A 17018-nucleotide genomic window follows, 5' to 3' on the forward strand; every position below is an offset into this window, starting at 1 on the left:
GTGTATGTCCCTAATAGATACTCACCACATCGTTTTTCTACCCCGACCATTAGCTTTACTGTCAGTCATTTGTACTATTAAAACAATAGGTGTGTTTTCCAAGTATAAAATCATGCTATTAAATATGCATTTTAAACTGTACAATACTGTTCTCTGTTGTTCTTCAGCAAATGCACCCAGCATTGATCAGAGGTCACAAACTATGAGCCAAAGGTGTGTGTGTGTGTGTCTCTCTCCTCCACCCCACAGATGTGCTGTAGAGTTCGTATGAAACTGGAATTTCCCTCTTCTCTTGGAAAATGGAGGATCTTGTCACATGGGGTCCCCTGTGGTGCCAGTTGCTTGGAGCTGAATAGCCCTGCTGTCTGGCAGCATGGCTGGGCTCCCCACCTGGCCCGCTCCCTTTATTCATGCTACCTGCTAGGCTCCCAGGTTCCTTAGGTGTCCTTGAGTCCCTGTGCTCGGGGGTCAGTGAGGAGGAAGGCTAGGAGGAAGGCTGGGAGGAGACTGGCCTCCCTTCCGTGGCACCAGCCTTGTATACAAAGCGTGAACTTCTCTCTTACCAGCTTGGTGTGGTGGAGAGTTTCTTGTATTTTCTCACTCAGGAGCCAGCTATGCTGTGTTCTGCCTTCCCCCGTGCGTGGAATTCAGAGTGTACCGAGGCAGGGGGCCAGAGGCCTGGTCTGGGCCTCCTTGACCCCTTGGGTGGATGTCCTGAGTTCTGCTCTTGTGGTTTTCCTCTTGGGGAGCTTCTCACTACTTTTCCTCTTTTTTCCCTTTTAGCCTTGTATCATCAAGATTAAAGACTTTTTTGATGCAGAAGATTATTACATTGTTTTGGAATTGTGAGTAGTATACTTTTTTTTGTTTCCATTTAAAAGTTTATAAGCCACCAAAGAGCCTAATGCTGGCTTGCATTTATGCATCCTGGGGACCCTCAATGTATGTATGTGGTGGGGGGTTAGTATCAATTCTAAAATCCCTCTAGTGTGTCCAAAGGCATGTGGATCTGAGGCCTGTGTTTGAATCTTACTCTGCTGGTGACTGACTGTCTACCCATGGGTTAGTTTACTTCACCTCTCTGAGTCTCGTATTCCCTGTGTTAAGTTGGGGTAATAATGATACCCCCAGGCACAGATTCATAAGGTTCAAATGCTGTGAGGGCTGGAAAGCCCCTAGCAGAGCACCTGGCACACTAGGTGCTCAAACACAGGTGCATATTATTACTCTGAAATAACCGGCCTGGGTGGCCCTTGCTGCTTGGGATCACAGTACCAGGTTGCATGGTGACACCTGAGTATCTTTCAGGTGCTGGTGTTCTTGCAGGTTTATTTGGTGTGATTAAAATAATTTCCTGTCTCATTCCTGGAAGAGGCCTGTTTTGATGTTCGTTCTGCATAAATGTGCAGTGTTTCTGGGAGTGGCTGTCATGGCAGACAGACAAGGGTTTACTCCTGCGGGAAACAGTGGCTATGCTGGCTGACCATTAAGATTATAGAGTAAACAGCAGCCCCAGTCATAGCACTAGGGGAGACTGGACAGCCCTTGTGCTTAAGGGAATATCTGTTGCTATGAAATAGGAGGTTGTTATTTGACTGGATCTAGTTAAAACATTTTAATAATAATAGTAATAATAATACAATAACAGTAACTGATACTAATTAAGCACTTAATATGAGCCAAGTCCTGCTCTAAGCACGTCACAGGGATTGACTCATTTAACTTTCCTAACTGTCATCCAGATTACTTACAAGTTACTGGTGAGTTACTATTTTTAGGTCCACTTTACAGAAATGAGAACTGAACTGCAGAGGGATTGAATAATCTTAACAAGCATCTCCACTGTGCCAGGTGCTTTACCTACATCAGTTATCTCTTAATTTTTACAACAGCCATCAAGGTAGGTGGGATTTTATCCCCATTTTTTGAGGAGGTAGAAACAAGCTCAGAGAGGTTGTGTAACTTGCCCAAAGTCCCACAGCTGGGAAGTGGTGGAGCTGGGGTTCAGACCCCAGTTGTCAGATTGTAGGTTCCTGCTTCCTCCTCTACACCAATCTCAGAACCACCTGGGGTGCACAATAAAAATGCAAACTCCTGGGTCCCACCTCTGATCTACTGCATCAGATTTTTTAAAAGCTCCCCAAGCGTCTCCAATTCCCACTGTGCTCTTCCTCCATCTTTCCTTGCCTTAGTTTCCAATGGGCACATCTTTGTTGTGGACGAGGCTTATTACATCACTGCATTTACAAATGGGAGTCAAGAGTGAATGAACACTTTGCTTGTCTTAATGAGTTTGCTTTGTTTGTGTTATTCTCTTCCCTCCAAGTGAGTTTCCCTCCAGGAATGAACCCCCTGATTTGCCTGTGTGTTTCAGGATGGAAGGAGGAGAGCTGTTTGATAGGGTGGTGGGAAATAAGCGCCTGAAAGAAGCTACATGCAAACTCTATTTTTACCAGATGCTCCTGGCTGTGCAGGTAAGAGAAGCCCTTGCTGCTTTTGACAGTGTACTTTCTTTTAAGTGTTACTCTCCGAGTTAGGCAGAAGATGAGGGATGGGGGATAAAAACCCAGAGAGCAGAGTGTGTGTGTGTGGGTTGTTCCATTCTTGGCAAAAACATCCCACCCCTTTGACTCAGATGAGAAAACTCTTGCTGTGAGGCTTAAGAGAGTAAAAAAAACGAAGTTAAAGAAATAAACACAGTCCCACATGGCCTCTCTCTAGCTTGGAGGTATTTCTGGAGGGGAAGGGATCTCTACTGCTGCCTGATCCTTGCAGAAATCCCCCTTACCTCTCAAGGGGGGAACTGGGCAGGTATGAGGACAGATCACACCCTCGTGGCACAGTGCTAGGGGTTTCTTGCACATGTAGCATCTTGTTAACTGTAGCAGGCACGCGGGCAGGCACATGCTCTGCCTTTTCTTCAATATTCGGGGCAAGTGTTGGGTGGAGGAACAGCTGATGGCACCCTGCATGCTTCAGAGAACATCACCCTTTCTCAACCCAGATTTGGTTGTGGCGATTCCCTGCCAAGGCCTCTTCCCTTGAGAACCTACTGTGTGCAAGAAACGCAGTGATTGGGAGCAGCTCTTGCATTGAGCAAGGATTGAGGGAGATTTTCCAGGGGCTGGTCTACCTGGGTGCCCACCCTGGGGGCTTCACCAGATCCCTTTCCGAGTGGAGGTGTTTTGGAGGATTTTTCCTCTAGGCCAGAGGGATATCCAGAGAAAATTGAAGCCCATAAATACCTAACCAGTGCTTTACTCTCTTAATGGTTTGTTCCCAACCTTATATTATACCAAGAATATTAAGATGAATTGAGTGCAGATCAGTGGATGTGGGAAACTTTTTTTTCCTAAAGAAATATGACTTAGTATATAAAAATGAATACACAAAGAAATATCACCATTCTATTTCAGCCATAGTTTTCAAAGACTAATCTTTGCATCAAGGAATATGTTAACTCTGGGTGTTCAAACAGATAATCTACACATGTGTACTTTACAGAGTCCCTTTAAAAATATTCTCAGGGATGGAATAACCAAATATACTATTTTGGTGGAATTTTTATAGTTTAAGATGGTCTCATAATATTTTATATCACCCATTTACATTTTTATTATGGAAATTGACGTCTTCTGTTTCTGCCAATGTGAAGGGATAGTTATTATCTTGAAGAGTGAAGTAAAATGTCTACTATCATAAGTTGCCTTTTTCATTTTTCTACTTTTTTAAAGAGTTTCTTGCAAACAAATTTGTAAACACTAATCCATTTATCCAGTGGTTTTCTATGATTTGGGGGAATATGGTTGTGAGTAACATGGCTTACAGTTTCATCCAACTGTAAAATGTGTGTGTGTGTGTATGTGTGTGTGTCTCTCTACTCACATCCTACTCCATATATCTAAGGGTCATGCCTGTCTTTCTATGCAGTACCTTCACGAAAATGGCATTATACATCGGGACTTAAAGCCAGAGAATGTTCTACTCTCATCTCAAAAAGAGGACTGCCTTATAAAGGTAAGAAATGTATGTTCTATATGTGGCCACTCCAGTAGATTTCTGTTCAGAAACTCCTTTTAAATTCATCAAGTAAAAAGTGGGAGCATAAAAAGGTAGAGAACTTGACCTTCCCACTCTTAGCAGTTCTTTTAGAGATCAAGTGGTATTGCTCCAATCCAGATGTAATGAACATTTATTGAGCTCCATTGTGTATAAGCCACTTTCATCTTCAGAGGGAGGAAGTAGGGGTCTAGATGGGAGAAACACATCCCCTGTCTTCCTCTGTTTAAAACAGTACTTCCCAAGCCTGCTACATTTTAGAATCCTCTGTTGATTTAAAAAAAAAAAAAAACAAACCATGACACCAAGGCTACGCCTCAGAATTGCTGTAGGTGGCGCCCAGGTGTAAATATTTTCCCCGGGCTCCTCGGGTAATTCCAGTTTGCAGCCAAGGTTGAGAAACTGGGGTCTAAGGAGAACCAGGAATAACTAATTAGAATTCTAGAGTGTCTGTTTAGGGTTATAAGCCTTTTGTAAGGTTACAGAAAGCCCAGATCTAAGTTGAGAAAACCTGGGCCTTAAAGTTCCTTGGCTCAGGAATTTTCATTTAAGCAAAATTAAATAACTTGCAGAGTATAAAATTACCTTACCAAAGCATCAATGTGTAGATTCCAGATTAATGGCAGCATGAACCATAGGATAGGAACTGTTCTAATCTGCATGTCTTTTGGGACTGGCAGACTATGTTACTCTTTATTTTATGACGTCATTAAAAGTGATTCCCTTTTGTCCTTACTTTAGATTACTGATTTTGGGCAGTCCAAGATTTTGGGGGAGACCTCTCTGATGAGAACCTTATGTGGTACCCCCACTTACCTGGCTCCTGAGGTTCTTAATTCTTTTGGGACTGCTGGATATAACCGTGCTGTGGACTGCTGGAGTTTAGGAGTTATTCTTTTCATTTGGTAAGAAAAAGTTTTCATCTCTTCAGACTCTGGTTGGAGGTATTTAGGTGAAATCAGAAATGTGTCCAGGTCAAGAGCTTGTGTTTAATTTAGGTCACTTTTTTTGACCATCGATTTAAAGTAACACCTAATTTTTCATGATGCTGAAAAAGAAATCGTTATATCCACGAATGCCACTGAGAATGCCACTTGATTTCTTTTCCTTTCTCTCTCTACCAATATTAAGCCTTAGTGGGTATCCACCTTTCTCTGAGCATAAGACTCACGTGTCATTGAAGGATCAGATCACCAGTGGAAAATACAACTTCATTCCTGAAGTCTGGGCAGAGGTCTCAGAGAAGGGTATGGATACGAAAGGGTTAAGAATTTGTGGTTTGCTAAAATGTGTGTGTGCCGTGGTGGGAATTTCTTTTCAAATTCTGTGATGTTTTCTCCTGTCAATCCTGTTCTTATTTTCTGTTGTTAGTTTTGCACCATTTGAGAGGCAAAGGAAATTATTAGGAACTTGGGCTCCAGGGCCAGGCTGATGTAGGCTCGTGTCCTGGCTCTGCTACTTCCTAGCTGTGTGACCTTAGGCAAGTTACTTAACATCTCTGGGTCTCCATTTCGTTTATTTGTAAAAGGGGCACAATAAACCCCTACTTGAGGGGTTTTGTGAGGGTTAAGTGTAATATGCTCACTGTGCCTGGTATCTATTTAAGTGTGCAAAATAATGGGTAACTTTTTAGTTACAAGGTCTCCTTTGAATTAGTAAGTGCAGCAAGAGCTAAATGTAATTACTTTGTATTTTAGAATTTAAAAGGGTAACTTTGTAATTCTCAAAAGAAAAAGTAGAAAACTAAAACAATGTACCACAGATGATTGTGCTAAGTGTCACAGTGTCTAAGGAATAATATTGCAATATACAGCCAGCCTCCACTTGTTGCTGGCTGTCAAGCTTTGTTTCTGCCAAGCCTGGGATTCCAAGGAGCGAGCTCTCGCTGGCCGAGGAACTCTCACCATCACTCTGTGGGTCTTGGAGAGAGTTGGCCGAACATCCTGAGTTTTAGAACTGGGGGTAGTTCAGCTTTAATTAGTTTGAACTTGAGTCCAGCAAGGAGAGTAGGGACGGAGAGCTAAGAGGTTGTGATGTCTGAGCAGGGAGTGTTGGGGAGCATCGTGGTCGTTCCTGGTGTTCTAGAGCACGTGGACAAATACAGAGTGGGGAGGATTAGGGGGCCCTGCCTACCGTGCCTACTGATCACAATGACCTCAGCCCCTCTCTCCTCTTTCTGGATGTTGGCCTGTGATTCTGGCGCACTCTAATTTTGTTGATTTAATGTCTTTATCCTTCTCACTGTGATTTGCCAAATTATCTTACTGCTTTAGCTCTGGACCTCGTCAAGAAGTTGCTGATAGTGGATCCAAAGGCACGTTTTACGACAGAAGAAGCTTTAAGACACCCGTGGCTTCAGGTGTGTATGGGGCAGTGCCTGCCAGCCTAAAATACCCGGGCAGCCCTGAACTGTGCCTTAGAGATGGGGAAGAGGCTGAAAACATACATTTGCTTTGTTGGGTCTGTTTAATGCAATTTTTAAAGACTGAGGTTTAGGTGTGTGGGTATGTGTATGTTTGTCTATGGGTCTGAGTGTGGGTGTGTCTCGTGTTTGTGTGCAACCTTTACAACTTGACTTGGATAGACAGGCTCACTTTATGGCCTGTCCTGGTTCCACCTGGCTTCCCTGAGTCTGCGGTTCAGTTGTGTTCCATTGTGTTCCTTTGAGAGATTGTTCTAGCCCCGAACTTCCACCCTAGCTATGTCCTTCTCTTCCCTCAAACACCGTACCCCAGACGGGCAGGATGGGCTGTGTTCCAGCCATCTTCAACCTTAGATCAGTGAAGCAGGGGTGGGAGGAGGGGAGCAGCCTTGCTGGGGGAGAGTCTGGCTATTTCTTCAGCCCAAGTGATCGGGCATGAGGGGTCCCACTTCTCGTTCATGGTGAGTAAGCATGCCGTTAGCAGATTGTCACCTGTGCCTTTCAAGTCTGCATTTCCTCTGTGTCCCTGCTGGGGGTTGTGGCTGCCATTAGATTATGCACTGATCTCATTCGAGCTGCCAGGGTTGGAAGTCCTTAGTGGCTTTGGTGGGCTAGTCTTTGGTTTTAGAATTCACTATGGCCTTGGGCAGGCTTTTTGATGGATGCCAGGTCTTCTGTTAAGTGGAGTTCCTTTCAGCACAGCCATACGCCTTTCTGTTTGGTCTCTGTTCATTTGGTCTCTGTTTCCTGTGGGGATGGGGGACTCAACCAGGTTGCTTGAGCCGGAGGCTCACATACTGTGGGAATTTCTAGTCCAGGAACTCCTTGGGCCATCTAGTCTCAGCACTGTGCTTCTGGGGCTCTGGGAAGACTGTCCTCGTTCTTTCTCTCTTCCAACCCTCCACACCGAACAGTTCTGCTCAGGCCAGCTCAGGTTGAGAACAAGAAATCCTTACAAGAAACAAAAAGTAGATATATGTGTTTGGGATGTTGCCCTGGAAACAGCAGTCCCTCCAGAAAAAAATCTGTCAGATGATTTAGCACTTAATAGACCACACAGATTTGAAACTGCAGGACCCTGGAGAAAAGGAATTTGGAAATAAAGGGTGCCTTTGCATGTGGGGACTTAATTTTGATGAAAAAGAAAAACATTCCTCTTGGCTCTTTTCATGTGCCTTAATAGGGAAACTCTTGGGGGCCTGATATGGAGGTAGCAGAGCTGTGTTAGTCTTGAAGAAAACAGAGCTTACCAGTTAGGCCTGGGAACAGGGTTTACATCTGCCCAAAATGTACAAACAAGCATAGCCTATTTTTCTTGTACTTTTTGTCTCAAAATTGTTAACAACTAAGGAAAAGGTGAAATTCAACCCTGCCACAGGGGTCTCACTTGAATACTCTTTTGTTCACATTTTATTTTTGCAGCAGAAGGTGGAGTGAACATTCAGTGAGGACGAGGATGCCAAGTGCCCACATAAATCACCTGCTGGTGACAGTTTAGGTTTCATTTTGGGAAAATTCAGTGTTTTTGAGGAAACTAAATGGTTTTATGGGTCTGGCACTGGACTGTTTGGAATGTGAGTTCTGATCTCTTTTTTGTTATTAACAGTGTCCAATTTTGGGAGCATCCCTTATATCCACCTTTGACCTCATGTTCACTTCTTTTTTTAAAAAAAATTAATTAATTAATTAATTAATTTTTGGCTGCGTTGAGTCTTCGTTGCTGTGCGTGGGTTTTCTCTAGCCGCAGCGAGAGGGGGCTACTCTTCGTTGTGGTGCGAGGGCTTCTCATTGCGGTGGCTTCTCTTGTTGCAGAGCACGGGCTCTAGGCATGTGGGCTTCAGTAGTTGTGGCATGCGGGCTCAGTAGTTGTGGCTCGTGGGCTCTAGAGTGCAGGCTTAGTAGCTGTGGTGCCTGGGCTTAGTTGCTCCGCGGCATGTGGGATCTTCCCGGACAAGGGCATGCACCCATGTCCCCTGCACTGGCAGGCGGATGCCTAACCACGCTGCCACCACGGAAGTCCATGTTTACTTCTTGAAATAGAGGATTTTTTCCTGCTTAACCTGGAGGCATATTACAATGTCGTATTTTTGAATAGATTGTAGACATCTCAAAGGAAGGGTATTTACAGATACACATTCTATCTGTGGTATGTAATGATCTCCTTTTTCAGATTACTGCTTACCGATGACTCTTTTTTATTTTTATTTTTGGCCGTGCCGTGGCTTGTGGGAACTTAGTTCCCCAACCGGGGACTGAATCCGGGCCCCAGCAGTGAAAGCACCGAGTCCTAACCACTTGACCGCCAGGGAACTCCCAACTGATGACTTGTTTTAAATACAGGCTTAAATAAGCTTGTGGTCATTTCTGTTTGGCTGCATGGTTTCATCTCTTCATGCATTCATTCATGCTTTCAGAGGACAGGTAAGGAGCTCATGTGTCAAGCACTGTTAGGCACTGTGGATACACAGTCCAGGTGGCGGCCAACCCTGACTACAGAGCAGTGAGATACATGTGGGAATAGGGGTAGGCACAGAGTATGGAGGATCCCCAGGATGAGGACTGCCCACAGGGCTTCCGCTACCCACAAGTTCACGTGGTGTGGAGAGTGTCTAAGGGCAGGGTGGCCTGGGGATGACATAGCAGTATTACTTTGCTCAGGCTGCCATAACAGAGTACCACTGACTGGGTGGTTTAAACAATAGAAATTTATTTTCACACAATTCTGGAGGCTGGAAGTCCAATTTCAAAGTGCCAGCAGGTTTGGTTTCTCCTGAGGCCTCTTTCCTTGCCCTGCAGGTGGCTGCCTTCTCTCTGTGTCTTCACTTGGTCTTTTCTCTGTGTGCTCACATCCCTGGTGTCTTCTTCTTTTCTTATGAGGACATCAGCCATAATGGATTAGGGCCCCACCCTAAGAGCCCAATTTAAACAAAAAATTTATTATGTTTAAGTATGGTTGATTTACAGTGTTGTGTTGGGCTTCCCTGGTGGCACAGTGGTTAAGAATCCACCTGCCAATGCAGGGAACACGGGTTCGAGCCCTGGTCCGGGAAGATCCCACATGCCACGGAGCAACTAAGCCCGTGCACCACAACTACTGAGCCTGTGCTCTAGAGCCTGCGAGCACAACTACTGAGCCCACGAGCCACAACTGCTGAAGCCCGTGCGCCTAGAGCCCATGCTCCGTCAGAAGCCACTGCAATGAGAAGCCCACTCACCACAACGAAGAGTAGCTCCCGCTTGCTGCAACTAGAGAAAGCCCACGCACAGCAACAAAGACCCAATGCAGCCAAAAGTAAATAAATAAATAAATTTATATTAAAAAAAAGTGTTAATTTCTGCTGTACAGCAAAGTGATTCAGTTATATATATGTATACATTCTTTTTCATATTATTTTCCATTATGGCTTATCACAGGATATTGAATATGGTTCCCTGTGCTATACAGTAGGACCTTGTTGTTTATCCATTCTCCATATAATAGTTTGCATCTGCTAATCCCAAATTCCCAGTCCCTCCCTCTCCCACCCCTACTCCACCTTGGCAACCACGAGTCTGTTCTTCATGTCTGTGAGTCTGTTTCTGTTTCATAGATAAGTTCATTTGTGTTATATTTTAGATTCCACATATAAGTGATATCATACGGTATTTGTCTTTCTCTTTCTGACTTACTTCACTTACTATAATCTCTAGGTCCATCCATGTTGCTGCAAATGGCATTATTCCATTCTTTTTTATGGCTGAGTAGTATTCCATTGTATATATGCACCACATCTTTATCCATTCATCTGTCGATGGACATTTAGGTTGTTTGGCTATTGTAAATAGTGCTGCTATGAATATACGGGTGCATGTATCTTTTTGAATTATAGTTTTGTCCAGATATATGCCCAGGAGTGGGATTGCTGGATCATATGGCAACTATTTTTAGTTTTTTGAGGAACCTGCATACTGTTTTTCCATAGTGGCTGCACCAATTTACATTCCTACCAACAGTGTAGGAGGGTTCCCTTTTCTCCAAATCCTCTCCAGCATTTTTAATTTGTGGACTTTTTAACGATGGCCATTTTGACCAGTGTGAAGTGGTACCTCATTGTAATTTTGATTTGCATCTCTCTGATAATTAGCGATGTTGAGCATCTTTTCATGTGCCTGTTGGCCATCTGTATGTCTTCTTTGGAGAAATGTCTATTTAGGTCTTCTGCCCATTTTTTGATTGGGTTGTTTGATTTTTTTTGTTATTGAGCTGTATGAGCTGTTTATATATTTTGGAAATTAAGCCCTTGTTGCTCGAATCATTTGCAAATATTTTCTCCCAGTCTGTAGGTTGTCCTTTGGTTTTGTTTGTGGTTTCCTTTGCTGTACAAAAGCTTGTAAGTTTGATAAGGTCCCATTTGTTTATTTTTGCTTTTATTTCTATTGCCTTGGGAGACTGACCTAAGAAAACAATGGTACGATTTATGTCAGAGAATGTTTTGCCTATATTCTCTTCTAGAGTTTTATGGTGTCATATCTTATATTTAAGCTAAGAGCCTCATTTTAACTTAATTATCCGTTTGAAGGCCCTGTCTCCAAATACAGTCACAATTCTGGGGGTTGGCTTCAACATATAAATGGGGTCCGGGGGGCCACAATTCAGTCATAACTCACACAGTTCAGCCATAACAATCACAATTCAGTTGCCACAGCAACGGGGGAATAGCATTTTCAACATTGATTGAGTCCCTCTGATATGGAGGCCTCTGTGCTTATTACAGTGCCTGGCATCTAAGGGTCCTCAACTGTTCACTGAGTGAATGAGGAAGGTGGGTGAGGTGGGTGGGCAGGGAGGCACAGAGGGCATTTCTGGCGGAGGCTGTAAGCAGGTGTAGGAGGAAATAAGGGATGGACCTTTGAGAGTGGCCTTGCTGAGAAATGAGATCCTAGAGGACAGTGTGGAGTGGAATCCAGATAAACTTGGCACTTGGGCAGTGGGGAGCTACACTGAGTGATGCAATAAACAGAGTGATGGAAGCAGGTGATTCTAGCTACTAGATGTAGAACAGGTGCATTCACCCTCGAGCACCAATTTTTCTATATCCATCAAATTGCTGAATATTGAAGGCCTTCACTCCTAGGTCCTTTCTCCGCACCCACCATGGTGCACTTGGTGTAGTGGGAGGAGTGGAGCGGGGGTTGGATGGAAAAGTACATGGGGATTTGGAAGTGGGCTGCTCTGGGTCTGTATTCCACTTGTGAGTGGCTGAGCTCAGCTTTCAGCTGGCCCCAAAGCCCACAGTCCTAGTCATGGATGTTTCACCTTTCTGAAGGTAGGGAGGGCTGTCACCTCTCAGGGCTCCCAGATGCAGAAGTGAGCCCTGCAGAAGTAATTATCCATGGAGGTGGGCAGGAGTTTTCTGAGTACCCTGCCCCACCCCTCATTTCCCTCTCCAGCAGCAAGAAACACCTGTTCACTTTTTTTTCTGATTAGCTCTGGGATATTGTGGGCTTGAAGTCCTTCTGGCAACTTGTGCAGTGCTTGCTGGGTGAATTTTCCTAGGGTGCAGCGTTGCTTTGTTAGGGTGGCCCCGGTAACTGGTCTCATTGTTGGCAGTGGGAGGGGGGACCTCCTGGAAAGATCTGGGGAGCAGCATGGAGCCAACCCCAGCCTCTGACCTCCTGATCGCCATCTCTCAGGATCTGAGATGCTGGCTCTGAAAGATTGACTACTAAGGTCTATGGTTCTCTCTGACCCACCCGGAGCTCTGTTTTTTTTTTTGCAAAATAAAATTTATTTGCTAATGAAATTAAAATATAGTGAAAACCAAGAAAATGCTCTTTCAGAAGATTTTATCGTATTTCAGCTATATTCTGTTGATAATAATTCTGTTTTTATTATTTGTATATCACCTTTCGGTTTACAAAGTCTTATCTAATAATTCTCTCCTACCTTAACACTAGTCAAACCACTTGAAACCATTTGAAATAGTTTGATGGGGCTTTGTGACATAGTGTAACGCATTTTCTACCACAGATTTTCAAGGATCATATAATGAAAATAAATTTATATGACAGGTTTGGATAAGCAACTATTTCTTTGCTCCCTTGTTTTCACAGATGAAATTATGTAATTCCATAAGTATATTTTAGTCAACCAATCCTTTTGTTACATAGTTATATAATGGAAAGGTGACAGTTGCTCATAATGTTGTAGTCAGTCTATTAGTAGTAGACATTCACCTGGAGCTCTTAAGCGTATGGGTTTGGTTCAGCCAGTGTTGACTGAGCACCGACTGCTGAGTAGACTTTTCCCTTTTCTCCACATTCCTCCCCGTCTTAGCCTACTTCCCTGTTTCTGGGGGCATCCTAGCCCTGCCTTTCAGGAGCTTTCTTTCCCTCATTCACAGCCTACTTATGTTTTTCATTTCTTCACAGGATGAGGACATGAAGAGAAAATTTAAGAATTTGCTTTTTGAAGAAGAAAAGTCAATGACTCTGCCCCAGGTTCCCACCCAGGTATTCTGGATCATGGTCATTAAATGTAGGCTAAGTTTAAAGAGCCAATGAGTGGAGGATAAGGAGTTTGAATAGTCTCTTTAGCAGTGATTGCTTAACATTTTTTTGGTAAGGAATAATGTAGTAGATACTTTGTTTCAGCTTGATCTGCTTTGGCACCTTTAGAAGATTTAATAATGAAGAGTATGTTTAATGCATTAGAGAAGCACAGCTGGGGGTTGTCATTCAGGAAGTCTCCTGTAAGGCAAGATTGGAAGACTTATTAGAGGCTCAGATTTAAACTTGTTGAAAAATTTAAAATTTGGGGGAGTGGTTGATGATTTCTGATTATAATCTTATTCCTCTAAAGTTCTTTGTAGGTATCAGTTAATATCTGTTCATTCCTGTCCTGCCTTCTTTCCGTAACACTCCTCTTCCTACTGCTCCCTTGCAATTTTATAAATGGGGGAAAAAAGACACAAAAAAGATTGTCTTTCCACAAAAGAGCAAGACTTGAGGCTCCCTGGGAGAGGTATTGTGGTCCCTTTACATTTCCTAATTTAGAAGACAACCAAGAGGAGGCTGGTTATGCTGCTTACTTTGAATAGACATCATTGAGTGGTTGGAAGCCCCAAGGGAGAGAAATGTCAGTCCAATAAGGGTGTCTGAGTTTGGGAGGGGTGTGGTGGGGATTCAGAGTCAATGAGGACAACCAGTATTCTTGGTCCTAGAAGTTTCACATGAAAGGCTCCAAGTTCACTGGAAGTATATAGGGAAACTTTGATAAATTGTAACCAAGCCAGAGGTTTTCTTTGAACATCTCTCCCTTTTCCTTTACTTTCAGCCTTCCACAAGTCGAAAGCGGCTTCTTGAAGGGGAAGCAGAGGATGCCGACCCCACAAAGCGCCTGGCTGTGTGTGCTGCTGTCTCGTGAACACCGGTTGACCATGAAAGAATTGAACTTTCTTGAACCCTGCTGCCATGTTCTTTAAATCTGTTTTGCATAGTTTGTATTTTCATTATGGGAACAGTTGCTTTTCCACAATCATTGATACACAATTCAAAACGTAATGGAACCTGGGCTTTGTGCTTTTGCTTGTTGATCAGCTCTTAATTACACGCCTTTAGTGTGTGCATATTTGAAGTTGTGTGCCTTTCCTCTGGTGCCTCTACCTTGGCTGTAACCAGGCAGGTTTCTTAGGATGTATCCCTGGGTGAGCTGCATACAAATTCTAAAGTTGCAGGGGACGCGGCACAGTGAGTCAGGGTGGGGTTTGTTGAGACTGGCCAGAGTCCTTACAAGACGGTCGGTACCTTGGTGCATCTACTATGGGCCAGTTTTATTTTTTTTTAACTTTAATTTTTTTTAATTTTATTTTTCATTTTTATTTTTTTGGCCATGCGGCTTTCGGGATCTTAGTTCCTTGACCAGGGATCGAACCCGTACCCCCTGCAGTGGAAGTGTGGAGTCCTAACCACTGGACTGCCAGGGAATTCCCCCATGGGCCAGTTTTAAAGTCCCATTCTCCCCCTCATCATCCCTGAAACCACAGAGCCAGATAAGTTGTGAAATTTTAAAATTTCCTGATTTTAGGAAGAGGACCAGGCACATCAACTGTGTTTATATGTAATACCCAGCTGAATCCTATAACCAAACACTTTAATATTTCTGCAGCAAATATTCACAGTAAGAGGAATAGAGAAAACTGTAAATAGCTTCATGTCACTTCAGGTCTATCTTTTCTGCCACGAGAGTTATGGAGGACTCTCCAGTTTCAGAGCTGTTAGGATTTTGGAAATGTAACTAAGGCATGTGGGCATGTCATGTTGACCCAATGATGACCAAGGAGGCCCTGTGTAAAGCGCCTCCCCAGGTTGGTCTTGTCTAGTGATTCTATGGAGGGGGGGGCTAGGTCCTCTGATCACCTTTATGTTATAGGTGAGGAACCCAGGCTGAAGGAGTAAGGTGACTTACCAGTGTCACACAGCTAGGAAGTGGCGGAGCTGAGACCCAACCCAGGGCTTTCTGACTCAAATTCATGTTCCTCATCTCCTCCCTCCCTTATTCAGTCAGACTCAGGGATGTTGACTCACACTGACAAAACTCACATGAGACTGATTTCCAAATTTTGAATGCCAGTATGTTCAATCATGATGAATGGGTACAACGCCATGATCTGTGGAAGCTGGGACATCTTGGTGACAAGGAACAGAGGCCCATTCAAATTACTTCATGGAAAAGGGGATCTGTTTCAGCCTTACAGAGGGCTGGGCCTGGGAGCCATCAGGAGCCCAGGCAGTTCTAATGGCTGGCTCTTCTTGTCTCTTTCTGACCCACTGATTTTGCTTCTTTTGTAACTTTGGCTGACTGACGCTAGGCCACATTGTAGCTTGCTGACTATGCCATGAGTTGAGTGTCTTGGTTCAGATGCCACTGGTGAGCCAGCCAGGGGAGGGTGAGGGGCACACAGCTGTTGCCCCAGGCAATGAAGGGTGGTGGTTGGCAATGGAAATTAGAAGGGTGTGCAAGCATTTTGAGGCTTGGCTGGCCTGTTGCTGAGGGCTAGATGGGGATTTAGGTGGTTTGCCTATTTAAAGGAATGAGGCTGAGATTGCCAAGTTAGATGGGTTTTAGCTCATTTGAATATTTAATGTGAAGGCTGTGGTTTCTTAGGGCATCTTTCTCTCTTGGGGTAGTCAGCAAGCCCTTCTCTGTTTCCAGAGCACTTTGTATTAGCTCTCTGATTATACCTACCATGGTAGGATGAATAATGGCCTCCAAAGATGTTCTTATCCTAATCCCCAGAATTTATGAATACTTGGCTTTACATGGCTAAAGAGACTTTGCAGATGTGATTAAGTGAAGGATCTCGAGATGGGAAGACCATCCTGTTTTATCAAGGTGGGCCCAGTGTTATCACAATGTTCCTTTTAAGAGGGACACAGGAAGAGTCAGAGTCAGAAGAGATGGAGTGGTGCTCTTTCAAAACAGAGGAAGAGGCCACTAGCCACTACAGGCAGCCACTAGAAGCTGACAGACAAAAAGCAAGGAAATGGATTCTTCCATTGGAGCCTCCTGAAGGAACCAGTCCTTTTACTTTACACCTTGACTTTAGCCAGGTGAAACTGATTTCAGACTTCTGACCTAGGAAAGTTAAGAGAATAAATGTGTTATTTTAAGCCACCCAATTTGGTAATTTGTTACAGCAGCCAGGGGAAACTAATATACTCATTACTAATGGGGAGACATCAGCTGCTGATCTGCGGACACCCAGCATCCACCTCCTCTTCTTAACCTTATACTCCGGTTTTCTTTTTGGGGAATTCTTTCTCCCTATCCCGTGAAGTCATAGAGGGAGGGGGAGATGGTACCTAGGTGTCTGCCTCCCCCCCACCCGCCCCTGCACGCTATAGAAGCCAAAGGGGTCCCTAGAGGCTCCTCCTCTGGTAGAGCTCCTCTCACTGCCCACCCAGCTGGAGGTGGGCACAGGTTTTTGAAATGTGAGCAAATGGAGCTGGGATGGCAACATCAGTAGTGGGAGCAATATTGTGCTAATCTGAGCTCTCTGAACTTCCTGACCTTTGGCTTTGGACAAGTTACTTCTAATTGCTGAGCTTTTATTTCCTTATCTGTAAAATGGGTGCAATAAGAGTACCATCTTAATACGGCATTTCTGAGGATTCAGTGGTGGAAGTTTCATTTAAAGTGCCTGGTAGGGGATCTATCAGTGTCGGCTTCTATCATTAAAGGTGGGAGGGTCACATACATAGCCAGAGGGAGCCATAGAAAGTTCTTGAGCAAGGAAGTAACATCACCTGTTTACCTTTTTTGGGTTCACACAAGATGGGTGGATAACTGAGATGCCTTTGACAAAGCAGATTTGGGAAATGCCAGGCCTGGGGTGGGTGGTGGGAGCAGAGGTGGAGGGGTACCACCCAGTGACTGAAGTAACTGCCAGTCCCTTTTGAAGAACAGGCATGTTGCTTGGTGGTGGACCTCCGGTGCCTTGATGATGGTGCAGTAGACAGCTGTACTTTGTTACTGTCCTGAACCTGATGCCTCTTA

The 17018-nt window shown here is 44.2% G+C and overlaps 1 protein-coding gene across 3 annotated transcripts in view; it reads left to right on the top strand.

Annotated features, from left to right (window-relative positions):
* The window catches only part of CHEK2 (checkpoint kinase 2), a 39219-nt gene extending 25153 nt beyond the window's left edge, over positions 1 to 14066 (top strand). For all 3 annotated transcript variants that reach the window (XM_068562610.1, XM_068562608.1, XM_068562609.1), the window contains 8 exons: positions 784 to 845; positions 2375 to 2474; positions 3931 to 4017; positions 4801 to 4964; positions 5191 to 5306; positions 6333 to 6418; positions 12893 to 12973; positions 13797 to 14066. In XM_068562610.1, the coding sequence (XP_068418711.1) occupies positions 784 to 845; positions 2375 to 2474; positions 3931 to 4017; positions 4801 to 4964; positions 5191 to 5306; positions 6333 to 6418; positions 12893 to 12973; positions 13797 to 13886 (786 nt within the window). In that variant the 3' untranslated portion in view covers positions 13887 to 14066. The remainder of the gene's footprint in view (positions 1 to 783; positions 846 to 2374; positions 2475 to 3930; positions 4018 to 4800; positions 4965 to 5190; positions 5307 to 6332; positions 6419 to 12892; positions 12974 to 13796) is intronic.
* Positions 14067 to 17018: the final 2952 nt, after the last annotated feature.

This window comes from Eschrichtius robustus, chromosome 14 (genome assembly GCF_028021215.1).
Source record: "Eschrichtius robustus isolate mEscRob2 chromosome 14, mEscRob2.pri, whole genome shotgun sequence".
NCBI lineage: Eukaryota > Metazoa > Chordata > Mammalia > Artiodactyla > Eschrichtiidae > Eschrichtius > Eschrichtius robustus.